Source organism: Felis catus, chromosome B4, assembly GCF_018350175.1.
Source record: "Felis catus isolate Fca126 chromosome B4, F.catus_Fca126_mat1.0, whole genome shotgun sequence".
In the NCBI taxonomy this organism is placed as follows: Eukaryota; Metazoa; Chordata; class Mammalia; order Carnivora; family Felidae; genus Felis; species Felis catus.
This window is the reverse complement of record NC_058374.1, coordinates 80,173,041-80,198,950: the sequence shown is the minus strand read 5'-3', so window position 1 is coordinate 80,198,950 and position 25,910 is coordinate 80,173,041. Positions and strand designations below refer to the sequence as shown.

Sequence of the window (25,910 nt, the reverse complement as noted above, 5' to 3'; positions counted from 1 at the left end):
CTTGTTTTTCTCTGTTGTGCAGGGTTCAGGGAGGGGAAGGCGCCAGGCTCGGTCGCATCTCTCCCCAGCCTCACTGCTCAGGCTTGGAGTTGACCTTCTCCTGCCTTCAGCCTTAATAACTCGGCTCCTTACAAGGCGAAGTGTATGGCTGCCAGCGGCCGGCGGCCAGGCCTCAGCAGTCGCCATTAGAGGAAAAGAAAAGCAGGCGCTGGGGCCCGTTCCTACTGACTCCGATGGCTCCCTGAAGGGCCCGGTTCGAGGGCTCAGGTGTCTTCAGTTCCATCACCGCAAAGGAGGCTCGTCCACCAGGTCTGTCTTTGGAGAAGTCGCTCCACCTTTGTCCTGATCTCCAGAGCTGAACAGTAAAATAGCCTTGACTTGAGCCCAACTGGCATCCCCAAGGCTGGGGAAATGAAGGAGTGGGGTTCTGTCAGTCCCAGACGAGTGGGGGGGGGACAGATCCAAGGGGTCATTGGTGGGCTTAGCAGCCCAAAGCCATGTTCCCACATGAGCACCTTTGTTCTCTGAGCTTCCGGACTGCAGCCTGCTGGCCCTCCTTCTCCTTCAGTCTTGCAACCACTCAAGCCCTGGAACCTCTGGGCAGGAATTTCTTGGCGTTTTGAATCCTGTCTTTCTTCGAAACCCAGTGTGGACCTTGCAAGAAACAGGGAGGCAAAACTATGTGTGTAGACTCTCCCAAATCAGCGGTCTGAGTCAAGGTTATGGGTCTCTACTTTGTGCAGTGGGTTGAGGGAGTGTTTGGGGCTGTGTGTGTGTGTGGGGGGGGGAATGATGTCTGCAAGAGAACAAGAGGGTGTGATGGGGAATGTCTGGGCCTGCTGACATTGTCCAAACTTTGGGGGTCTGTGAGGGTATGTCTCAAGAGCTGAGTGGCGGGGACTCTTGCAGGCCCACAGCCTCTGTTAGCCGGTAGCCCCCAACGCTGGGTTCAAGGTGGGCCTCAGGAAGAAGCGGACTCCAACCTTTAAGCCTTGTTTTGCCTGAGGCAGAGCGAGGCAGCTTCAGACACCACTGCCTCCCCCACCCGGGCCCCAGAACCTCTCTCCCCACAACCTCCCAAAGATCCTGAAATTTCATTCCATGGCGAAACCAAAACTTTAAGTTTTTTAAAAAGGGAGGAGGAATCTTGTAAAACTTTTATGCCAAACAAAGTTATAAAAACTTCCCGGGCGTTGCCTTTTCCAAAGGTTTATATGAATAATAAAGAGTGTAGTCGCGTGCACAGGGTTCTGGCGGGCTCGGAGCAGGGAGGGTTCAGCAAACAGCATTATCCCGCCCTGGGGCACCAGGAAACCCCTGGGACTGCCCCCTTGAGGGAATATTGGCCCAGAAACGAATTGCCCTACAGATTCCTGAGAGGGGCGGGGAGAGGGAAGGGGTGGCGCCCTTGACTTCCTTGAAGTTCAAAGTTCTTCTTTGCTCTGGTGAGAAAATCCCTCTCTGCCCTCAGTCCACTCGAGAAAAAAGCCCCAAGTAGTTTTTCTCCCTCTGGTGGAGAAGTGGCTCTAGGTATGCCCATGTCGGTTTACCTTTCAGACACCTGGTCTGCATCTTTCTTGCTTCCCCAAAGCAGAACTGCCCGTCCTCTCCATCCGGGACACCTAGAACGTGTGGGCTTTCTCTCAGGGGTGCTCGGTGGGGTTGTGTGAGCTGTCTTTCAAGGGGCCCTGGCATCCCAATTCCTCAGCAACCCAGGGGTCTGAGGGACAAAGAAACCCCAGCTCAAGGCTGGCCCCAACCTATTTCTCCCTGCAAATTCCCAAAGTTCCCCCTGCACCCCTAAAGCCCCTAGCGAGAGGGGGAGGGGCCCAGAGTGCTCTCTCGCAGCCCACACCACTTAATACCCTTGTAAACTCCCACGTGCGCTATAAACTTGGATTTTTACAACCAACATTCCTCCTTAGCTCCGAGAAACTTTGAACTCGGCCTCGGGTTTATTTACTGGGGGGTGGGGGGGGGTGGGGAGCTGGGAGCTGAGAAAAGCTGGAAGAGAAGAGGGGGAAAATGCGGGGCAAGAGGGTAATGGCGTGGGGGTCTGGGGTGTGTTGGGGGAGCCAAGACCATCCGCTGTGGGTTTGTTTACTATTTAGAGCGGAAGCATTTTCTAACACAGGCCAGACTGGGTCGTTAAGGGCGAAATGAAACTGGGTTTAGAGGCGCGGGGGGGTGCTTTATGGCGGCGTCTAGACGAAGATCTTTTGTTCCCGGCCAGCGCCTCGGCTGGAGGGGATTACCCAGAGAGGCTGAGCCCAGAATGCCCCTGACCGGCGAGGGGGGTTGGACGTCCCAGGGGCCAGAAGGTGGGTTTGTTTGGGGGACAGAGACCCCTTTTTTCTCTTTTTAGAGGGTCGCCAAGGACTGGCAGGTTCCTGGGCCGGGGTCACAGAAGCCTTTGTTTTTCTTTTGCTATGACCCCACACACACCCCCACACCCCCACACCCCCAGCCTTCCGAAATCCCTTCTGGGGCCAGGGATCTTTCCTGGGATGCATCTTGCAGGGAAAGTGGTGGTTGTAGGTTTTAAATCTTCTTCTCCAAAATCACTATCCATTCAGAGATTAATATTTTGCCTTATAAACAGGTTTGCTCTATAGAGTTATCTCCATCTTATTTTATAGGCAACATGGCCAGCAGGCCAACAGTATTCCTTCATACGACTAGGGGGTAAATATCATGGCTAGAGGGGTCTTGCGCATACACATACATACACACACAGAGGACCCTCAGTTGCATTATTGCTGACGCTCATAAACACTGCCAGTGGTTACACACCACAGAGGACACAAGCCCTTAATGTGCATGTGGTCAGGTTTACTCCATCCTACAGCAAAAAGTATACATATAATATCCCTTCTCATGTGCACCCATAGGTACACTGACTTAAAATATTTGTGTGTGGGCACATAAGGGAATTGTGGGGCTGCCTATATACCTTAGCTTGCAAATTCCATCTGAAGACTCACATGTACACATTACAGATTCAGATACTTAAGCTTCATGGATCCCTGTCATCAAAAACAACGACGGAGCCTGGATGTGATTGTCCACCCTCAAGGTGTTTTGCCTTTCATTCCACAGAGGTGTACTGACCAAAACATTTTCTTTGACTTATATAAGAACAGTTTCCAAAGAGACGGAAAAGATGAGAAGAATTAGTTCCAAATCTTTGCCCCTAAATAACGAATTTGGAGCAGAGACTGACAGAGTGCCCCCACTGAAAGCACTTGAAAGGACTGTGGTTATCTTTATACCAAAAAAAAAAAAAAAAAAAAAAAAAAAAAGCAGCAAATATAGATGGGTGTGGTGAATCTCCCCATGGGTCACCTCCTTATCCAGTACCCCACCTCATGCCAACCCTTTACAAAACAAATCTCTGGGGCTTTCTACTCTGGGAGACCCAAGGTACAAACATCAGGGTGGCCCCAATCTGGCATCTAGTTGTGTCTGGAGGACGGACCCTGGCCATTTGTGCCTGAGGGGAGGGGGGCCCGGCCCTACCTTTCCACCCTCAGGGGCCAGTCTTGGTGAAGAAAGGGAGGGGGCTGGTTTCTCCTCCTCTCCCCTCCCTCCTTCAAAACTGTATATAAAAATTCCAATACAGTCTTCTCATGGAGAAAAAAAAAAAATGAAAGCCCTACCCTCAACCCTGCACATTTAACTGCGACAGACGGAGACATCTGGCGGGAGGGCGGTGGAGCCAAGAAAATTCCTATAAATTTAAATTCGATGATGGTTACAATTAACTCCACAACAAACGTGTACTTAAACAGAAAGCGTTGCTGGGAGTTTGGACGCGGCTCGGGCTGCACGTGAGAAAGGAGAGCTTTAAGAGTAGCACCGGAATGTCCTCAGCTTGAGAGCAGGAGGAAGCTACCGCCAGGCTCTGCCCCAGCCAGCGGAGTGAGGGTGCAGGCTCACCAGCTCCGGCCTACCTCAACTTCACCAGCCTGTCCTCACCAGCTGGGCTCTCCCCGCCTTCCTCCTCCTCCGCCTTGGGAGCACTGAGGATTTTAAGAGGAGAGGGGCTAATAAAAGGGTCAAATAAAATCATAATATTGAACAGAATGAAATATCTTTATTTGCCACCAAAAAAAAAAAATTCACAGCAATCCCTCTGGGACGGGAGTAGGGTGGGGATTGCACACGTACACGCGCACTCACGCACATGGAGAGAGATAGATGATTGGAATCTCATTCCAGGCGAGTCCTCCCCCCCCCCAACCCCGTCCCCTCTGGGTAGAAAGCAACGCTTGTGAAATTTATTTACAAAAATTCAGGCCCCAGCATGGGGGAGGCGCCCAATCCCACCTCCCTACGGCTTCCTCCACCCCAATCTTTTTTTTTTTTTCCTTAAAAAAAAAAAAAGGGAAGTAACAACTGCATAGACTCTATAGCTATAAATCCATGGAGTGGGGCACGTTTGGAAATAGGTTAGGAAACCTCAATGCACCAGTTAAGAAATTTCAAAAAAGGACTCTACACGTTCACGGGGAGAACAACTAGGCTCAGGCGGGGCCTGGGCGCAGACGGAGGTAGGACAAGGACTTTGCACACCTAACACCAGGTCGAAGGTACAGAAATTTCACAGCAAGGCAGGATCACATTTAGCTGCCCCCTAGCAGTGGGGCTAGGTGGGATAGGGGCGGGGAGCCCGAGATGTCTCCCCTCGCAGACACGGTGTCTTAGCAGATCTTTTCACTTGGGCAAGGGAAGGCTTTTGGTTCAAGGATTGTTCTCTCAGGCGCCCACGACTCTCGCCCCTCCCCCACCCAATCCAAGCAGCAAGACATCGTCGCGAGGTGTGTTTTCTTTTAAATAAAGAGTCTTGGCCTCGGCGCCAGCTATGTCCACTCGCCTTGGGTCGGACACTTCCCTTCCACCCTCTTTCCAGGCTCGGTCCCTGTCCCACAGCGAGAGTCAGACGGAAGGTGAAGGAGGTTCCAGAAAGAAGTGCGGGCGACGGCAGTGGGGGCCAGCCCTGGCCACAGTCCAGTTTTCCACCCGCGGAAAGAAGGCGAGTTAGAAAATAAAAAATAAAAATAAAATAAAATAATTTCCCCCTTTTCCCCCCCTCCCCCAAAAGGGCCCGGTCTGCGGTTACAGCAGAGGGTTTCCCGAGAAATACTGCAGCCGGTCTCTGCTTAGTTTTTTTTCTTTCATCCTTCTGTTCTGAAACCAAATTTTCACTTGTCGGTCCGTCAGGTTCAGCATCCGGGACAGCTGCAGCCGCTTCTCTTTGTTGATATACACGTTGAAGAAAAACTCTCGCTCGAGTTCCCGGATCTGGAATTTCGAATAAGGGCAGCGCTTCTTGCGGGTGCGGGGGGCGTCTGGAGGGGAGGGGAGGGGGCAAGTGCGAGGAGAGGGGAGAGAGACACGTGAGACCCGGGCGACCCCAGCCCGCTGAGCGCTCAGCGGCCCTTCTCCCAGCCCACCGCCAGGCAGCCCTCCCGCCGGGCCGGCCTGCTCGCCTCGCCCCGGCCGCGGTGCTGGGGCAAGCCCCGGACCCCCTGCCAGGTCCGGCTCGTCCGATCCCGGCCACCGCAGGGTCGGCGCCCCTCCCCTCGGGCGAGAGCCTTGGCTGACGGAGTCTGGGGGAGAAGGAAGCCACCGGGCCAAGTGCGTCCCGGGGCGGGGGGGGGGGGGCGCCTGCCCAGCCGCTGTCCTCTGCCCCTTCCTGCGTTGCCCTCCTAGTGGCTCTGAGAACCCACCACCCTTCCCCCCCCCCAAATCTAGGGGGACCGCGGAGAACAGGCGCGAAGAAGTGAGATCGGGCGGGAGCAGTGGGGAGGAGGGGAGGAAGCGAGCGAGCAGGCACCAAAGCCACCCGAGAGCCGCTTCCGGGGGCCCTGGCGCCCCAGGACGCCCGGCGGGGCCGCGCCTGCCCAGCTACCGGGCTAGGCCGGCGCTGAGGCCGAGGACCGCAGTGAAACACGGAGACCCAGGCCTGGAGCCTAGGGAGCCCCCTGAGCCGCCTCTCCCCACCCCCTGTCGCCAGGCTCCCCGGCTGGCTGGCTGGAGTTCTGCTCAAGGACCCGCGAACACATAGTTTGAACATTTCAAAAATAGTTTTTAAAAGAAGCGGAGCAGTCCCGGCTGGCCTCTCCGGTCTCAGGTTCTGCTCCATTGCCTCTCCCCCACCACTCCCCCTCTCTGAGTTTCTCCCTGTCTTTCCCTCGCCCTCCCCTTTCTCCCCCTCCACCCCTCCCCTCCGTCCCACCCCCCGGCAGCCCGGCTCCCCATCCTTCCTTAAATGCTCTTCTAAGTTCACGATCAAAGTTAATATCGCTCGCGATGGTGGCGCTTTTAAAAATTTCACAGACCGAGGGAGATAACGGGGAGGGGGGTTCACCCGGCTTTTCCAAAGAGCCCTTTTCCCTCCCTCCCCACCCCTTCTCCATCGTAAAAAGTCGAGTCGTTGGGAGAGAGGGCTTTGTAGGTTATAATAAAATCCTTTGAATGCTTATAAAACTCCACATAAAATCGGACTGACCCAAAACACGAGGCCGTCCCCGCTCCCCTCGCCTCCCCCCTGCTCTCGCCCTCCCTCTCCCGCTCCCTCCCGCGCTGCCCGCCTGTATCCCGGCCGCTGCTACCTACTGGGGGCGGCTCCCTTGGCCGGCTCCTTGGCCGCCGAGTGGGCTGAACCGGACGAGCTGGGATTCGTGTTTTCCTCCTCGGCCTCGGCCTCGGCCCCCGCCTCAGCCCGGGACGCCAGTCCCGAGGCCGGGGGCGCCTCAGGCTCCCCCTTGGCCTCGCCCTTGCCCGGGCAGGGGGGCTCGGCCGGCGCGTCGCCGCCGCCGCAGTAGGCGTTGTCGAAGAAACGGTCGAAGGCTTGAGGCAGGACGCTGTTCTTGTTGACTGAGGAGTAGAAGCCGGCGGGGGCTGCGTGCGGGGCGCTGGGGTGGTGGTGGCCGCCGTAGGAGCCTTCGTTTTTCATGAGGATCTCGGTGACCGTGGAAGGAGGCAGGCACTCCCGGTGCATGAGCTCGTCGGCCGCCGCATAGCAGGAGGAGTAGCTGTTCCGGTGGTGCCACTTGCCGGATGGCTCTAGGCCGTAGGAGACCTCCCGGACCGGGGGCACTTGGGCTGAGTAGGGGTAGGAGATCTGTCGAGAGGGGGCCTGGGGCAGGAAGGAGGAGACCGTGGAGAACTCGGGCACGTAGTAAGTGCAACTGGGCAGATAGAGGTTGGAGGCGCAGCTCCCTCGCTCGCCGAAATCAGCGCCCCTCTCCTTGCGCGACGGCGAGCAGAAGTTGCCCAGGTTGACCGAGTTAAACATCGTTCTCTTCTCCTGCCGGCTCCAGATGGAGGTTTTGGACCCGATCTAGCGAGGGGGGAAAATTTGGGAAGGCGAGATGACGCGTTATCCGTCTTAGTCTCTCTCCCCGAGCACGTGATCCAAAGTAGATATTGTCATATATCAGTTCGGAGCACTTCGCAGACGTAGGAGGGGTTCTCTCTTAGGTAAGATGGGGACGTTCAGGCGATTGGTTTGCAAACACCGCAGAAACATTATGAAAATCAATTGCAGATTTGTATTCGTTTTTCTCTCGTCACTCCCCTCCTCTCCATTCCACAGAGCGAGCAAAGGAGGAGAGAGAGGGTTGGGGTGGGGTGGGCGGTGGGATGGGCGGGGGCGGTGGCTGGGAGGGGGTAATTGTATTTTTTTTTCTAGCCGCTGCTCTTCCCCCCCCACCCAGGATTGGGGAAAGGAGGAGGGCTGCCACGTTTGGGGGTCTTGCCTCCTGCCGGTGATGAGCCCAAGATTGAGGAGGGGAATGAAGACCTCTTTCCCCACTGCCTGGTCCCACAAGAGATGTGAATCCTTCCCCCCAACTCTCAGGGACTCTTACCCTGCCAACCCGCAGAGGGCCAGTGCCTGTTTACAAGAGTTTGAAGAAGTCCATTCTTTTCTTGGCCAGGGCTGTATGTTAAGACTCCCTTTCCCCTTTGGAGAGACTCCCCAGAAGAGTATATGAAGTTTTCCAAAGGTGAGGCAGCCCAGCAGCAAGCCAGTGTCCCAACTTTGTCTGGCTTGCTGTGCTGCCGGCGGCTAGGGACTCAGATTAGTCATAAACGAGTGGTAAGCAGTGCGCCAGCCGCCCAGCCGGTGCCTGGCGAAGTCTGGGAAAAACCTTCTCTAATGTTGTGTTAAATATTTAGTATGAGAGAGTGGCCCTGGGTGAATATTTCATGCCTGCCTTTATTGTCAATCAATGTGCAGAAAGCTACATCCACTGTGGATTTTTTAAATCTCCAACCCCAAAGACAAAGATTGAAATGAGATCTGTGTATTTTCTCTGTCCCAGGTCTTTTGGGTCTGGGGCTCAGCCTCAGCTTGGGGGCTGAAAAGAAGCCCAGAGTCAGGGTCCAGGAAGGACATGATGGGGGACTGGGTTTGGGGCTCCTGTCCTTGAGTGATTGGGGGGCTGGGGGTGGCCAGTGGGGCCAGCTGCGGGTCCACTGGACAGACTGGCAGGGCAGTGGAAAGGACCTGAGGAACCTGGGTGGGCAGGGCAGGGCCGGGGCCACTCCCTAGTGGAGGCCCCCAGGCCCTGCTCCCAAGGGGGCTGTAGGCAGGCCTTGGTGCCTCTTTCCCCTTTCTCAGCCTTTCCTTGCCCTCATCCACATTTGCCAGCCTCCTAGATAGCTGTGGCCCAAGAGGTGAACTCAGTGGTTCTTTCCCCCTCTGCCTCTCATCCCTCTGGGCACCATGGACACAGTTAGGCAGCTGTGAATCACTTTATTGAAAGGTTCTGGACTGGATCCAAGGGGCCTGAGCAATCGCTACAAGCAGAAAGCACCCTTGGATCCCAGGAGAAGCTGCCAGGGCATGATCTGTTCAGGTAAGAGGGGAGGATCACCGTCCCCAAGGACTCAGGAAAGCCAGAAATGGCCCAACCCCTCTCTTTCTCTCTCTCTCTCTTTTTTTACTCCTAACCCTTGGCTAAAATTGATTTCCACTTTAAAAATATCATTTGGATTTTATTTTCCTTTCTGATCTTGGTGAGGTACTGCGGCCCCCAAACCAGATGGACACGACACAAAAAATTGCATCCTGTTCCCAGATATAATTCCCCAAATCCATTCTTTCTCAGCCTTCTTGCCTCCCCAAATTTGACCAGCCTTTAGAGCATCACCCAGGGTGGAGTTACCTTGGCCGCGGGTCCCATTGTTGAGCTAGCTCTGGGATACCCAAGGGTAGGCCTCCAGCACCCCTCTACCCATTATTTGCTGGGCCATTCTTCCTGAGCCCTTCTTTAGTCCCAGCCGGATCTTAAATGAGGGCAAAGAGGACCGGGACTGGGGCTTTGCTAAAGTGTTAGGACTTCTCTGTCAGGGAGGGGCTGCAAGAAGAAAATCCTGTTGCTTTTCCTGCTTCCTCTACCCCTTTTTATAGGGTGACCTGAGGCTAGCGTTTTTAATTATAATGATGGGGAACTATGGACTATGGCTTTTATGGGGTTCGTGCTGACCTCATTAAACTCAAGTTTATTGGAGGCAAAATGTTCCCCAAACAGTGATAGGAACCAGCAAGAGGGAAGTGAGAGGTACCCCTATCCCTTGCAGAGGTGTGGATAAGGGATCAGAGTCTCAGCTTCAGCTTTACCCAGTTCCCCACCCCCACCCCCCCCAGGGCCCTGCTTCCCTCTCCATCCTGGTCTCCGGGGTGTTGTGGGGCCTAAGCCCCCAAGGCAAATTCTGTACTGCCAGGGCCGACAGTAGGGAGGGGGTATGCTTCCTGTGAGGAGCCAGCTGTGGGCCTGAGCACTTGAATTTGACCACCAAAGTTTATTCCAGGGCCACCATAAAAGTGAGCAAGGCGGCTGCAAAGAGCCACAGGCAGCTTTATTTCCTTGAAACAAAAACGAAGGCAAGAAAGAATGTCAAAGAGGTTGATGTCCAGGAAACTCTTAGGGTCTCCCAACAGAGGCTTCTGAGAATTAATATTCTTCCCCCTAAAAGTCAGGCATGAAGATCAATGTTTTGTTTCCAGTTTTGGTCTGACTTTTAATTTTTCAACGACTTTTTAAAGATCCTAGCAACTGGAGGTTGCTGCTGGGGTCAAGGAAAGAAGGCCCTAGTTGCTGAGGTCAGCAAGGCATTGATTGGCAAGAATGCCCATGGTGTGGGCTGGCCCCTTCCCTGCCCAACCGTAGGTCCAGGCCCCCTCCAAAGCGTACACTGAGTTGTTCGCCCCAGCTTGCACCCCAGGAGTGCTTCCCCCAACATGAGACTCAGTTGTGGCCCCAAATCAGTCCCTAAGAGCCCTGGCAAGCCTCACTCTTCGGTGCGGAGGTGGCTTCCCCTCCCCCACCTCATGGGTGCCTGTGGCCCTTCCACAATCCTGGAGTCCCATCTTTCAACCGAAATCCTCCAGGGCAGAACCATCCATCCTGCCTACCTCACTGGCTCTTGGGGGCCTCAGTCACCACCTCCCGCCTGCCCGCCTGCCCGGCCCCTAGCAGGCATCTGCTTCAGTCTGGGCAGCTGATGCGGTACCCTGACCAGGGCCGTGACAGACTCCAGGGATGTTCCAGTCCACACACGGATACCAGAAGCGGCTTCAGAAGGGGGCGGTAGCTCCCGAATTCCCAGTTCCCGCCTGGGACACCCCACACACGGTGTTGGCTGGCCTTCCGGCTTGCCCACCTCCCGATTCTAGAGAGCAGACTGGGGTAACCGGGAAAGGGTCCCATCCCACGGACCGAGCACTGGGAGGGAAAGCCAGGAAGGAGAAAAGAGGGGCCGTTAGAGCTCCGGTGGGTTTGGACCGTAACTTCAGTCCCATGTGGAGTCAGTAAAAGATAAGCAACGGGCGCGTGAACAACCTCAGCGGGCCAGAGGCTTGGCCCGCCAGGGTGAGCCCCCGTTAGAAATCGGCATGCACTTTCTGCGCGAATTTTTCTCCCTTAGAGCAATACTGAGGCCTTTCATAATCCCTTTCATAATCCCAGCCGGAGAATTAGAAAGGGGTGGGATTGCTGGTTCTTGGCCCCCACCTCTTCTCAGCCTTGGCCATCGCCCCAAGGCCAGGGGCCCAAGACAGGTCACCCAAGCCGGCCGCCGCTGCTCCGAGGTTCCTCGGGCTCCTGGAGGGGATAGGGGCAGGACAAGGGCAGCTCCTCTGCCCCCACAGCCCCACCCACCTTCCTCCGCTGAGGGATTGTCCCAGGAGGCTAGCAACGCGACCCCATTTCTCCCCATAAAAGTCCCATTTTACGAGCCAGTTTCACTGGGCCCCTCACCAAATGCTCTAAAATGAGGGAAATGCCTTAAAAGCAGTCTGAAATGGAGCCACTGCCATTGGACCTTGGTGTCCAAACCCAGTCGCAGCAGCACAGAAATGCCCCTTCTGGGCGGGATTTGCCCTGTTGGGCCACCCGGATCCCTGGCCTGGCCGCCGCTGAGCCCAGCTTGGCCGGAGCCGCCATTCCCTGGCTTTAGCGCCTACTTAGGCTCGGACCCAGTCCGCGCAGATCAAAGTGAGCTCGCGGCATTTTTATGAGATGAACTTCGGTGGCTCTTTACTTGTAATCAGATGCCTAGGTCGAAAATGCAAAAGGGAACAGCCCATCAATCCAAAAAGGAAAAGGAAGAGAGAGAGAGAGAGAGAGAGAAAGAGAGAGAGGGGAGAGTGAGAAGAGAGGAGAGACAGAGAGAGAGGGAGAGGGAGAAGAGGGGACTGGGGTGAAAAAATTCAGGTGACACATAGCAGGAAGATCGTGGTCACCAACAAAAAAAGACCCCTTGCTTGCAGCAGAAATGGTTTGTGGGTCTCTCCCAGCCTCCAGGCCCCGCCATCTGCCTGCACGCTTCGCTCCGATTTCCGGGGGGCCAGGAAACCTGACTCGCCTGTGTTCTGAAGCTTGATCCGAAAGCTTCCACAGTGTGGACGCGCCATGTGGGGCGAGTGTGGCCGCCTGCACTCTCTTGCCCCGGCGGGGAAGTCGCCTTCGGCTCAGGATTTAAAAGTCTCTCCCATTTTGCTGCTTTCCTCTCTGCGGTCTTCGTGGTTCTCTCGTCACTGCGGCCAGAAGTTGAGTTACAGGAAGATTCACCAGAGATTTATCGCCTGGCTCCAAACTTGGAGAGCCCCGTTGTCATAAACAGCCATCTATTGTCTAGACTTTTATCTCCGGGTATGGATCGTGCATTATTGAGGCTCAGGAGACACGGGTCTGGCTCTGTGGGGTGTGTGTGCGGCTGAGCGCTTGCCCTTTGCCCCCAAGGGTTTTTTTTGGGGGGGGGGTAGGTTTAGGAAAGTGCACAAATTTGTGTGTGCTCCTGGGGCTGGGCAGGTACACCTGGGTGTCCAAGTGGGGAGGCTCAGGGTGGGGAGGGTCTCGCTGTGCCTGGGAACATTCTGGTGCATGTACTTTTGTGTTGGGTGAGAATTTGTCACGGTGCGCTTTGTTTCTGGGGCATTTTAAGTGTTCCTGTCTGGGTTTTTGCAGGTTTTATGAACCTGCATCCGCTTGGCCTGTTTATGTCCCTTCGAAGCAGATCATCTGGTGTTTTTCAATATTGGGGCCCATTGTGTACGTGTTTGGCTTTTCTTAAGGGAACGGATTTAGGTGGTACCTTTCCAGTCTGGCTCCCTCAGATTCCCACCTCCCCTAAATCACACCTCAGCCTCTGCCTTCCCCAGAGCCTCTGGCTTTGCTCTACTCCCTGAAAGTCCAGAGGCGGCTACCAATTTTCTGTCACAGGGACAGGGACGAAACACATTTTTTGCAGGATGAGGTCTGGCTATCTCTGTCTTTCCCAAACTAGGGGGAAACGTCCCAGCTCATAAACTCCCTCACTTCCTGGGGCTCCCCTTCCCAGGGCTGAGAGGGACATCAGAGAGGCCTCCCCCATTTCATTCTGACCTTTTAAAATAGTCTCCACACAACACTGAATAATACCAAACTGGGCCTGCTTCTCCCTTCCTGGGGCTTTCTGGCAGCAAATGTCCTCACCCTGGCCACCTCTTCTTGAGCTCAGCCAGTAGGACATTTGCCCAGATTAAATGTCTGTGGGAGAGATGCCTATCACCTTAGATCTCAGGGTCAGAGACTGTTTTTGAAAGCCTGGCTCCTTTAACACCGCCAGAAATAATCAAATCATCCCCCCTTTGTTTTTCATTATCAGAACGCAGGGTGGGAGGGCTCTAGACACTAGGCCTGGAGCTCCACTGACCACCCCAGTGCTTCTTGCTGCTCCTACCGGGGTCCCAGGCCCTATTTCAGGTGCCAGTAGCCCTTGAGCAGCTTAACCAGGTAGGTAAAGTGGGAGGGGACTGATCCTAGAGGCCAGAGGTGACAAAATGAGGGCCTTGTGGAGCACCAGATTGAACCAGAGGCCCCCAGCATTGCTTTCTGAGCATCCCTCCCTACCCTTACCCTAGAGTTCCCATTTAAAAAGCATTGGTTAGCCCTAAAAAGGGCTCTGTGGGGCGCAGAGCAGGAGGAAACAAGCTGTCAGGTTCAGGAAAAAGGAGGTGAGCCCTTCACAGACACCCCTATGCTATATTCTCTCTCTCTCTCTCTCTCTCTCTCTCTCTCTCTCTCTCTCTCTCTCCTCCACTGCTACCCTGCAGGGAAAAGCTGGAGGATTCCACTTCAGGTTCCTTTCTCCCGCGCCCCTCGTTTTCGGCTGAGCAGCGCGCTGACCCCGGCCCGCAGCCAGCCAGCCGGGGTCGCCCCTGCTGCTGCGGGTCCGGAACTCACTTTCCTCCGGCTGGCCGGCTGCGGCGCCGCCTGCCTCGGTCTCTCCCTGCCTCCCTGCGGCCTTGCTGCTACTCCCCCGCCCCCACCCCGCGCCCCCTTCTCAGGCTAACAAATATTTGATATACTTGTTTCTCTGCACCCCAGGCCTAGGCTGAGCCGGCTTATGCTGGATGATCGCCGCGGGAGGACCGGGTCCTTGGCCGGCGGCTTTGCTCCCAACCCCATCCGCCGCAGTCTCTCCTTCATTCAGCCGGGTGAAACGCTTCTCCCTCCTTTCTGCTTCTCCCCCTTTCTTTCCGCCTCTGGATCTGAGAAATAAATAAATCCAAGTCTCCTACCTCATCAGCCCTCCCCACTGGCGCTGCCTCACTTCTCCTCCTCCTTACCGAGCGAACCGCCTTGTTTTCAGAAGGAAATTTTAATAGAACAGAGGCTGTAAATGAACTTTTCTCTGAGATGGCTAATTCGCTTTCCAGTTCTTACGTCCTGCTGCCTTTCACGGTGGAATGGAAAGGATTTAGAAGTCTGCAGTAGGGGAGGGGGGTGTGGGGAGACGGAGCCCAGAGTTACAGACAGTGGTGAGAGATACAGAAGACCGAGAGATACAGAGAGCAAAAGAGACGTTTGGTTGGGGAGAGGAGGGAGAGAGGGAGGGAGGGAGGGAGGAAGGGTGGGAGGGAGGGAGCCCCAGCTGGCGGGAGCAGAGCCAGAGAGAGAGAGAAAAGGAGAGAAAAGTTTCCTGGAGTCTTCATTAGTTGACTTCTCTGTCCGCGGCTTCCCCCAGCCAGCAGGGCTCACCCCCAATAAAGGAAGGAAGGGGGTCTTTATTTTTTTTTCTAAGGCCCCAAAGAGTCTGGTGTTTACAAGACTAGAAATGCTACAGCCATGTCCCGGCAGAAAGAAAGGCTGAAATGGAGGACCGACGCCTTCCTTATAAGGTACGATGCTAACTTGACCTTCACTTTGTCATGGCGCCCCCCGCCCACCCAGACTGCTGCAGGCAGCCTGAGGCAGCGAGCGCCCTGCAGACCCTGGCCTCTGCCTCCCTGTTTCCTCTCTTTTTCTTCCAAATTTCTCTTTCCTTTTTAAACGTCCCTCCTTTCCCATCTTTTTATTTCCTTTTTTTACCTTTTCCTTTTTATTTCCTTTCTTCCTCCCCCCCCCCCAGGTTTCTCCTGCTCTTTTTTTTCACTCGTTCCTTTTATTCTTGCCTTCCAATTTCATGGTTTCCCTTGACTCCCTCTTGCCTGGCTCTCTATCATAACCTCTCTCTCTCTCTCTCTCTCTCTCTCACTCGCTCACTCCCCCCCCCCCACACACACCCCAGCCTTCTGGTCTTCTGCATACCAGAAACAATAAAACATGTTTTCAGTTTTGTCTTCATCCCCATCCCCACCAACCTCCACAGTCCTAGCCTGGCTTCTGCCCCCATCCAGGTGTCCCTGGGGAAGAGGTGCAGAAAAGAAGGCAATTTGGGATCAAAGGAGGCTTCACTCTGGACCCAGTGCCCACTTGGGGATGACAATGAACTTGGTTTTGGTAAGACCCTGTCTTCCTCCTACTGGCCTAACCTAAGTCTCTGTGATCCTAGTAGTCTTGAACTGAGGGCGAAGCCCTTCATTGTGGGGAAATATGGGGAGAGCAGAGACCACTGCTCCTGAGACTAAAGGGGAGATTTAAGTACCAATTGTTAAGTACTCAGCCCTTCTCTGAGCTCCCAGCCCCTAAAATTTTAGAGATTTCCCTTAAGACATCTGGACAGGGAACTGAGAGAATTAGGGATTTCTGGAGATTCACACTCATGTAAAAATCGGAAAGAGAAATGCTATCAGGCCTCTCTACCTTGCCTCTTGCTGCCTACCAGGCTCCAACAGAGCTTCTGACATTAACTCTAATCATATCTTGTGTGGCTATAAAATAAATGATATTATCAACACCCCTATAATTATCTATTATTCGCTTACTTGTGATAATTACAATACTAGATGAGGCAGGTCTATACAGACAAAGTAAAGCCAGACAAGTATCTTGGAAAAATGAGCCTGGATCACTGGGGCCTTTGAAATCTCTAAGAATCTATAAGCTCCTGCTTAGGACCTCCTTGGTCTAGGAGTCACCATGGTGTGGGTGATAGGGTGACACTGGGAGACCCTACTACCTCCTTTTCCTCTATATGCCATCTAGCACCCCCCCCTCCTCTGAGCTGACACCAGAGAGGATCAGACAATAAAAGGGAAATGCCTTCTCTCCCTCCCTAGCGCAGGGGACAGGATTCCAAAGGGGGGAAGTTGAGAGGGTCTTGCGTTGTTACATTCCCAGACTTTATAGTTCTGTCTAGTGTTACATTGTTTCTTCAGGCAAAGATCTTTGTTCTCCTTCAGTCATATTTCTCCCTTCCCCCTCCCTTTCTTTCTCTCTCCCTCCCCCCCGTTTTGGTCCCTTTAAAGGAGACTCAGATCATCTTGTGCTCTTAATAGATGACTATAAAAGTAAAATTAATTCCCCCCTGCCCTTTAATATCAATATCTCTTCGTTAAATATGCACATTGGTGAGAATAAACAGAATTAAGTGTTGCAACCCAAACCAGCAATTACATCCAAAAGGTTTTTTTTTTTTTTTCTTCCATGGGGTCTGGCTTATCTGGGGGGTGTTCATTCTGCCGCGAGATAACCAGGGGTTATTTGTATTATTATTATTTGTTTTACAAGCTCACTGGGGCCTGAGCCAGCACCAACCTGGTAGAAAAAGCAACCACGAAGCCAGAGAGGGAAGAGAGCTCCAGACAGCGATGAAAAGGAACCACGCGGTTAAGTAATGCGGGGCGGAGGGTGGGGGGGAGGAGGAGGCGGCAGGTCTCGGAACAAACGTGGCCGAGAGCGAGACAGGCACTCACAGACAGAGGTTTACGTATTTGTATTAACTTTTTTTTTTTTTTTTAATTCGGGGCTCGATGAAGAAAAGGGAAGATTCGGGGGAGTGGAGAGGGAATTATCCGAGATCACAGCACGAACGCCCCAGAAGGGGAGAAGGGAGAAGACGGAATAACCGCGCGCGGATGCCAGGACAGCACCGGGCCCTGGCCCTGGCTCCGATTCCCACCCGCCGCTGCCCCACACGCCGAGGGCTGGGCCCTCCAAGCCCCCCCTCGCGGCCGCCAGGGCTTCCTCGCTCTCCTTATCATCTCCATCTTTATGACGAGGCTTGTTAACAAGACCAGCGAGCTGGCCACGCACATCTATCTCAGCGCTCACGCTCAGCCAAGCATCGGCCGGCGCGGGGACTAGCGAGGCACTAATTAATTGATTCCTCTGGACAGTAAAATATGGCAGCGTCTACACGGAACCCATAAACAATATCTCTGCGGGGTGTGAGTGCATTGTCTCTCAAAGAATTTTTCCATAGGCGTGTGTCAAGTAGCGGATTTTTCGCCACTAAAGAAAGACCCAAGTGGGACTCATTTCTCCGGGGCGAGACAGAGCTAGCTCAGTGTCAGAAAATGCTTTAAGCTGTTACTGCCTCTCCGAAAGTGTTTAGGAGTGGATTTTGTTGAGAAAAACTTGGGTCATGTGATAACTTTTCCCTGCTGCTGGTGTAGACCTGGCCAACCTTAGGGATGGGAGTCAGAGCTGAGGGGCTAGGTGGGCCAGAATCTTCTCCCTGGTTGGCTGAGAGGGAGTGGAGCTGCTCTGTGGTTTGAGAGAGTCGTAGAAGAGTAGAAGACCAGGTCCAGCCTTTGCTTTAGGCTGTCTCTCTAGACTCCAGATTTTAAAAATAAATTTTAAAAAATGTAAACAGACTTTGGCTTTCAGGAGCAGTGCGTGCCCAGTGCACACCTGAAACTTGCCTGTTACCCCAACCTGCCTGTTACACACCTTGTCAGGCCATTGCATTTCCCTCCCGCCGCCCCCTCCCCCCCACTTTCCAACTGGCAGCCTGGAGTAACTGTAATATATTTACCTTAGGTCTAAAAGAACAAGTCCTGAGACACGGAGGGAAGGGAAGTAACCTAATTAGATAATGTTAATTCTTTATCAGGCTGTGATTATTCAGTCAGACTCCGCTGCAAACAGGACTTAGGATTCTAAATATAGACCCTGACTTCAAGAGATGTAACAGGGAAATAGAGATCAGCGACCAGCGATTATTGTATAAACAGTCCATGTAGACATAGAAGGGGTTTTCAAAAGATGGAAATAATAGGAAAACAGAAAAGAGGCTCCGTTGATGGAGACTGTCATTGCCAAAGCATGAGCTTCCTCCAGCTACTGTTTGCAAAACAGCCAAATAAACGCGTATTATAAATACAATAATATGCGAGCTCAAAGAATTTACTTCCCTGGATTTGGTACCTGCACACCATGTAAACAAACTAATTTACAGGACACGTTTTTCATACATTGGGTAGATATTCAATTTGTATATATAATGATGCCTTTTCCGTGTACTTTTTATGTGGCTACATTAATATCGGGATGCATTTTCCATGCATGATTTTATACGTCCTATGGAGTGTATACATCTATGTAGCTCAAGAGATGCGGGACTGTGTATTCCCGGTGTGGGATGGATATGCGAGTGTACTGTTTATGTAAATGAATCTTTACATGTGGTGTTTATCCATGCTATGTGTAACCTTTTCCCAGAAGGTTGCTTTCCCGTGCAAATAAAAGTGCCTCTGTCTGTACATTTTCTACAGAAATATATTTTCCATGCCCAGGGTGTACATATCACATGGATATCTGTGCGTTCGAGACTGTTTCCATATATCGGTTATGTTGGCAGAAACCTCTCTCTCGTGCCCTGTATACGGACTCTGCATCTTTCACAGGGAGCTCTCCTAGCAGGAACTACCGGCGAGTTCCGTCCGCGCAGACCTGTCCTTGGAAGGAAGTCCTCCACTCTGGGATATGGAAACTGACAAAGTGAGGGCTTGTCTCTTAGTCTCCAGGAAGTGGCTCTGGCTCAGAGAGGAGGGATCACCTACCGGCGGCCGGCTGGGTCACCCTGGCTAAAGGTCCGGCTGTGTTTGGTCTCATCCAAGCCCAGTTCCCCGGCTCCTTTAGGAGCCACCGGCTTCGGGAATCTCCGCCGCCGCTGGCGGTGAGAAGCCCAGCGGGAGGGCGGGCCGCCGCTGTGGGGACGCCGCGTGCCCAGCAGAGGGAGGGCACTTAGCAGAGAGGCCTGGTTCCCACAGCCCGGCAGCGCCTCGACTCGGGCTGTCCTTCCAGGTCTCCCACAAACTCGCGGGGCGCCCCCAGGCCTAGGGTGCTCGGGGCTGGGCGGCCGGGCGGGGCGGGGCTCGGCGGCCTCCACCGCTCCCGCCAGCAGGGGTCATCCCGTCCTTTGCGGGGGCCCGGCGGCCCTCGGGCGCCGACCAGAGCTGCCGGCGCTGCTGGGCGGCGAGCTGCGCGGGGCAGCAGGGGCTGAGAGGCGCGCCGGGTCCCCTCTCGCCGGGACCCTGCAGCGGATCCGGCGCCGGGGCCCGGCCGGCCGGCGAAGTGGACCGACTTCCCAGAACCCTCTCCACCGGGCCGGGCCACTGGGAGCTCCAGGCGCCCGCGTCATCCACCAGCGGCCGCCGCGCCTTTGTCTCGGAGCGTCCCCGAGAGCCACGACCGCGAGCTCGGCGCCGGGCTGCAAGCGGTGCGCGGCGTTCGGGTCGGCGGGCGCCGGCAGCACGCTTCTCCACGGAAAACCCGCAACTCCGTCTCGACGGAGGCAGCCGCCGGAAGGCGGCCGCGGGGGTCTAAGGCTCGGCATCCGCGCGGCTGCAGGATCCGCCTCCTGCAGCCCACCTCGCTCTGAATTACACCGGACCCTTCGGCGCCTCCATGTGCCCGCCGCGCGGAGAGGGCTGGGGGCTCCGGGGTGCGTTTCCCGCGCGGGCCCGGGGCCTAAGAACCGCTCCTGCTTTCCTGGTAATGGCGGGGAGGATGGGCGGGGGCTCCGGCCTGTCCGGAACCCAAGGTCCCGGGGGTTTGCTTTGTTCGGAGATCGAGCTGGCGGTCCCTGCTCTGCTCTGGGTCTGAGCCATCGATCGCGCGCCCGGTTTCCGGCTGCATTACTATCCACGGGACCCGGGCTGCCTGGCCCATCTCCCGCCCGCTCGCTCAATAGCTGCCTTAAATACCCTAGCTGTATCTATGCAGGTCAGAGTGGAGTAGAACTGGGTGGATAGCCAGGGCCAAATACACAGCTCATTTGGATGATATAAGCTTACAAATACACAGCAGCAGAATTATTTCCACCCGCATTGCATTATCCAGATAATTCTCTCCATTTCTTGCCCCTCAAGACCCAGTTTGTGACACGGAGCTCTTTGTCTTAAAGTCCGTGGAGTAAATAGTAGTTTGAGGGCTTAAATCAGACAAACGGTTGCAAAATAGATGCAATCCTTGCCCAGATGCAGAGTTCAGCCTTACCCTGAGTATTTGGGTTGCCGCTCCCACCATTACACTCTCCTTGGCAGAGAGACCCAAGGATTTGTTGTTCAGCCATGGGGAGGAGGTTATAGTGTCTCTCCTTCTCTGATAGTCTCTCAGTTACTGACTCTTGGGACCTGTGTAGACACCACCCAACAAAGTACCTCCTCTCTCAGATCTGCAGTGTCTCTGGGACTAAATCAAGGGAATAAATTAAAGGCTAGTTATTCCTAACTTCTTTAAATTTACTCCTTTCTTTTTAGCCAGAAATGCCTTCACTGTTAACTCCCCCCCCCCCCCCCCCCCGTATAGATGTGTCCTAAGAAGAGCTTAGTCTCTGGCCTGGATTCACTGGGATTCAACACGCCCACCCCCGCCTTAATTCAGACGCAGGCGCAGCCACCCAGTCCCTCTCCCAGCTCATGGCTGCCAGAAGCTATCCTGTCCCCAGCTTTGCCTATACTCTGTGGGGGCCTTTGTATGAGTAACTCCCAAAGCTTGGGATCTCCTTCCTGCCCAAACCCCTCAGCTGCACAAGACAAGCTGTGGGTTAGGGGCTAAAGGAGAATGGGATTCAATCTAAATCTGTTAGTTTTTCTAGTTGCAGGAGTAAGGAAAAGAAGGGAGAGAGAGAGAGAGAGAGAGAGAGAGAGAGAGAGAGAGAGATTTCAAGGCAGGGGTGTGGCTTGGATACTGGGCTCTGTGGGGGCTCCTTATTCCAAAGTAGCCCCAGAGGGGTGGAGAAGGAATTTGGAGGAGACTCCATAATTGGAGCCAGGCTGTGAGAAAGGGAAACTCAGGGACCAGAGGCACAAGCGTGGAGGCAGAGGAAGGATGACCCGCCCGGAAGGAAGGGGCAAGGTGGAGGTACAGAGGGCCCCTGGGCTCTGCTGGGACCTGGACTCTGGTTCTGCCCTGGGTCTCTGGCATGGCCCAGAAGAAGTTGCTGGCTGGGGAAGATGGAGCCTATCTCACCAGCTCCAAGGGGTTTTTAGTCCCCTGTCTATTCATTGTGCAGTGTTCAAAATGTGCTCTCAGAGTGAAGCCATGGGGTTAGACCATGGACTTGAAGTGTCCTTCCACCAACCCCTGCCCCCTATCCCAGGGCACTCCTGCCATCCCTGCTCCAACCTGCTAGAGTCCCTACTCTGGCTTCACTTCTGGGGATCCTGCAGCCCAGACTTCCTCTTTCTGGCCCTGAAAGTGGTTACAGTCTCCTCTGGGCTGTCTACATTATTTTTATGGCCCCATGACTCCTTAGCTGTCCCTCTCCTCCCCCCCAATCTACTATCCCCCAATTTTCTCTCTGCTAATAATTGCTTGGGACTAGGGACGGCAGCTCATGAACATGCTTGTATGTTTTTTGTTGCCCCTGCACCGTTCTTCCTTTATAATTATACACTTATCATTTTTATTATTCACGTTAACTGGAGAAAACAAAGTAGGGGACAGTCAGGAGCCTGGGAATCCCATTCTTTCTAGGCAGAAAAGACCATGTATGGGGACCCAGTTCAAATTTTTTTTTCTCAAAAAAATCACATCATCATTCAGTCATGTTTTAATTATTATTATTAATATTAATATGATGAAGCAACTCTGTACAAGGACTCTATAAAGGGAAAACGTGCTAAAGACAGACGTTTGACTAGGAGGGCACACTACAGAGAGCTGGGGAGGGGATCTACCCACAGAGACTAGACTAGGTACTAGCAAGGGACACAGAGAACAGGACACAGATTGACAGAGAAGCTCACGGAAGTCAAGTTTAAAGCGACAGGAAGAGAATATTGCATATCTTTACACCCCCACCCCCTTTGGAGTGTTCTGGTCTCTCTTCTCTCGTAGGCTGTGGGAGTCAGGCTGGAGGGGTGAAGCTTGAATCCAGCACCCCAGAGCCCACAAGGTCACAGGAGGGGCTGCACGAAGGGGTACATGGGTGACCAGGCAAAGGGGAGAGTGCCTCACACTCAGGGCCAGCCCACAAGGGATTGTGCAGACAGCAGGAATGGCGCTGATTTCTGTGAACTTGTTGTATATGGGTGAAACAAGTTTATGTCAGTGGGGAAGTGTGGCAGGTGCCCAGTGGCGATGAGGGCATGTGATTGTACCGCCACTCTGCAGGGCTGCATTTGGGGACATGAGGCTGTCTGCTTACAAGTACTGTTGGGGGGGGGTGGATCCAATGGGGGTGCCAGGCTCCGCTGTGCCTGCGTTTGCCCATGCCTCTGCACAGTCTTGTCCAGGGACTTGACGCTGTGTGCTGGTGGGAGAGCGGCAGGCTCTGTGGATTGCCATTGGAGGGGGTGTTAGGAGAGACTCTTCCAGGGCAGGAAGAACTCCCAAGCTGGCAGGCCAGTTCACAGTGTCCAGGCTGGGCTTAACTCTCATCAGCTCCCTGTTTCTGCCCTTCTTGCTCCTGCAAGGGTGGGTGGGTGGGCAGAGGGGAAGTCGGGGGAACTCTCACCAAGAGGGATAAAAACGGAGTGCAGGAAGGTGTCGAGCTTCTCCACTGCTTCTCTCTCCTAAGCCAGCCTAGATCTAGTGGGCTGGGGCTGGGGCCTGAAGGGGGCTTTGAATAAAAGGCCCTCTGCAGAAGAAGCCACTCTTTGGCTTCCGACTGGTTCTGAGGATGTGTCCCTCCTTCAGCTCCGGTCCTTGTACTCGGCGCCTCGCCGGCCAGGGGGAGGCGGAGGCAGAGGATCCTGAGACAAAGGGCGACGTTGTGGGGTGTGGGGTGGGGGGTGGGGGGCGGGTGGAATGGGGGTGGGTAAAAGAGAGAAAGGAGTTGTGTGGGGGACTGCAGCGCCCCCCTCCTTCATTGTCACCAGCCTGGGAAACCAGGGCTGAGCAGGGGCCTCTGCGGCCGGTAGCCCCTTTAGGGGCAGATTCTCCTCCTGCCTCGTAAATTATGCCGGTCCAGCCTCTGGCCGGCCGTGACCGTGAACGCCAGCGGGGAAGGGAGAATCAGCGGCGGTAGCCGCGGCTGCCAGAAACTCTCCCGGCCAATCAATGCCGCGCTTCGCAGACCCTTTCACAGCCCCTTGGGCTTCCTGGAGGGCCAGGTGGGGGTCCCTGGGGTGGCTACTATGCCCGAGGCTGCGTCCGCTGGGCTCTCAATTCCGCCGCTTGCGGCTTCCGGTCCGCAGCCGCCTAGGCGGCAGGAAGAGTGCCTGGCAGCACACCTGTGAGCGAATGGGCGGGCAGAGGCGTCGGGAGAGGGCTGGAGACCAGGAGACTTTTCAGGCAGCCCGCCCCAGAGGGGACTTAAGGCTGATGGTCGCCTTGTCCGCAGCCGGCTCTGTCCAACGCCTGTGCCTCGGCCCCTTCGGCCTCCAGGCCTAGAGGACCAGACCCCAGCGGACTTTACTGGGCATTAATGATCACTCTGTTCTCCCAAACCGCACTTCCTCCCAGGTTTCTCCACTTCCTCCTGCCCTTGCATAGCTACGCTGACCCCTGCCAATCTCTCCGCCGACGCTCCTCTCTGGCTCCCTCCTCTCCACCTCTCCTAACCCCAACCGCTGGGAGTTTGGGGAGCCTCGGTTCCACTGTCCCCACTTTTGCCTACTGCAGGTTGACTTCCGACCACGGGAGGAAAGTGGTGGGAGGGGGGCGCCTGGATTACCTTTGCTCCAGCTCCTCAGCCCCGGGCCCAGTGCCCCGGTCCCACTGCAAACCAGTCCTTCCCCAGCACCTCAGCCTTCCCTGCCCCTATCCCCTGCCTGCAGCTGTGGGCTTCCTCTCTCCTTGGCTGGCTTCTTCCCTTCTCGCTGGGACCTGGCAGGGCCTGCTGGGGGTGTGTGGGAGGGAACCACAAACAAAACAGACAAGAGGATGTCCAGGGAGGGCCTGCCAGAGATGCCTGGCGTTCTAAGCGGGGACTGGGTCCCAGGCAGCGCCCCCTCTTGCTCCCTGCCAGAGACAGGCTCAGTCCGGGGCCGGTGCCCGTGTCTTGCCGCCTAAAAGAAGGAGAGAGCTTGCTCCCTCAACAGAAGTCTTTTCTTTTTCATTCTCCGGTTCTGAAACCAGATCTTGACCTGCTGGTCACTAAGATTCAAGCGGTCTGAGAGTTCCCTCCGGCGCTGCCGCGTGATGAACTCGTTCACCAGAAACTCCCCCTCCAGCTCCGCCAGCTGCAACTTCGAATAGGGCTTGCGCTTCTTCCGGGAGCGGCTGTGGATCGGGTACCAGGGCGCGCCTGGGTGGAGACGAACCGGCAGCGTTGGCCAGGGGACCAAGAGGTGACAAGCCCAGTGCCCTCGGTCCTTCCCCAGCCCTTTGCACCTTGGCCTAACCGCCCCACCCCAGGCCCCGGCTCTCCCATCTCCCATCTCCTCTCTTCTACGCAGACCCCCATCCCCATCAACTCTCCCACCTTCACCATCCTCTTTCCCCCCTTTCGCTCCTCCTGGCCTCCTCGACTGGACTTCCCACCGTAGTATCCCTGGACCCTCTGTGCTTCGAACCCCTCACTTCTCCCCAAAGCTCTTCTGCTCCTGGATATCCTGGCCCCTTCCTTTCACCTTCTCCAGGATGTGCTGGGTCCCTGATCAGCTAGAACAGACATGAATGAGCCAGTGGCCAGAGTAAACCAGGTCCACTGGCGTTTCTTAAGAGAGAGAGGAAAAAAATGTAGGTAACAGAGTCTGTGCGAAGGCGGGGGGGTGAGGTCCTAGAGAGCAGGGACCAAGCTCTCGGTCCCCACCCACCACCCCTAGGCCTGGGGAAGTCTAGGTCAGAATCCCCTTGGCCGGAGCTCCCTGCCCCCTCTAGCCAGCCGCAGGTCCAGAAAAGGGGAATCTCTCCAGTTCTTTTATGGGGATATTTACATGTTTATAGGCGCTCCCCCCACCCCGCACTTCTTTTTAAAAGAAGCCCTTCCTCACCACACATTCTGTCACCCCAGGCGGCCCTAGCTCAGTCCTACCCTGCCCGCCCCGGTGAGCTGTCCGGTCCTGAGTACGCCTCAAGAGTGGGCCGGGGTCCTTACCGCTGGCCGAGAGCCCGCCGCCGGGGTTTAAAGGCGATACCAAGCTGCCCGGGTCGCCGGCGCCGGCGCCCTTGTTGCCCTCGTTGAGCAGGGACGAACTGGAGTCGGATTCCAGTGACTGGCACGAGGGCGGGTCGTGCGGGGGTCCCGCGCCCCCGTCGCCGCCGCCGCCGCCCGCCGCGTAGTCGTACTTGAAACCGAGCGCAGGGGGCCCCGACGGCTCCAGCGGCAGCAGCGCCGCCCCCGGCCCGACTCCTGGGCCCGGGTCGCGCCCGCGCTCCTCACGCTTCAGGCCCCCGCCGCCCTCGGCGCACGGCTCGCGGTAGTAACCCTTGCTGTCCTCCACGCGCGCCAGCTCGCACGTGCGGCCAAAGGGCGGGTTGAGCGACACCGGGCTGCCGAGATAGGGCTGCGGGTAGCCATTGCAGGGCTCCGCCGACGGCCAGGGCAGCGAGCACACGTTGTCACGGCGCGGGTAGGACAGCGAAGGCAGCCCTGGCAGCTGCGCCCCGGACGCGCGGAAGTTGGGGAAGTAGAACGTGTCTCCCGTGTGGATGTTCACCAGCGGCCCCACAAACCCGGGATTCAGGAGATTATGCTCGCCCATTTCCGCGGGGCCCGGCCGGCAGCTTCTACTTTATTGCTATCTGACATTAAACATAGTTAAACCTGCACCGGCCACCCATTGGCCATCCGGCTCACGTGGGCGCCGCCGCCAGGGGGATGGGTGGGGACAGCGAATCCCCCCACCTTGCACC

General features: G+C 55.4%; 2 protein-coding genes and 1 long non-coding RNA gene across 4 annotated transcripts; 1 reads left to right on the top strand and 2 right to left on the bottom strand.

The window, feature by feature from the left end:
* Positions 1-4,074: 4,074 nt before the first annotated feature.
* On the bottom strand, positions 4,075-7,491 carry HOXC11 (homeobox C11). The gene is made up of 2 exons (XM_003988781.5): positions 6,622-7,491; positions 4,075-5,351 (listed from the first exon to the last, which is right to left on the bottom strand). Exons 1-2 carry the CDS (start codon positions 7,301-7,303, stop codon positions 5,119-5,121), a joined length of 915 nt encoding a protein of 304 aa, XP_003988830.1. The 5' UTR covers positions 7,304-7,491; the 3' UTR covers positions 4,075-5,118.
* Positions 7,492-9,675: 2,184 nt separating this feature from the next.
* LOC109501598 lies at positions 9,676-18,424 on the top strand. Of its 2 annotated transcripts, XR_002743889.2 has the most exons (5): positions 9,676-12,167; positions 14,581-14,677; positions 15,176-15,278; positions 16,449-16,551; positions 16,697-18,424. It is a non-coding gene; the product is annotated as an uncharacterized LOC109501598 (long non-coding RNA). The 2 variants fall into 2 exon arrangements; XR_002743888.2 differs by lacking the exon at positions 9,676-12,167 and having other exon boundaries at positions 14,434-14,677.
* A 4,477-nt stretch (positions 18,425-22,901) lies between these two features.
* On the bottom strand, positions 22,902-25,910 carry HOXC12 (homeobox C12). The gene is made up of 2 exons (XM_003988780.3): positions 25,153-25,910; positions 22,902-24,360 (listed from the first exon to the last, which is right to left on the bottom strand). The coding sequence occupies exons 1-2, from the start codon at positions 25,757-25,759 to the stop codon at positions 24,122-24,124; spliced, it is 846 nt and encodes a 281-aa protein (XP_003988829.1). The 5' UTR covers positions 25,760-25,910; the 3' UTR covers positions 22,902-24,121.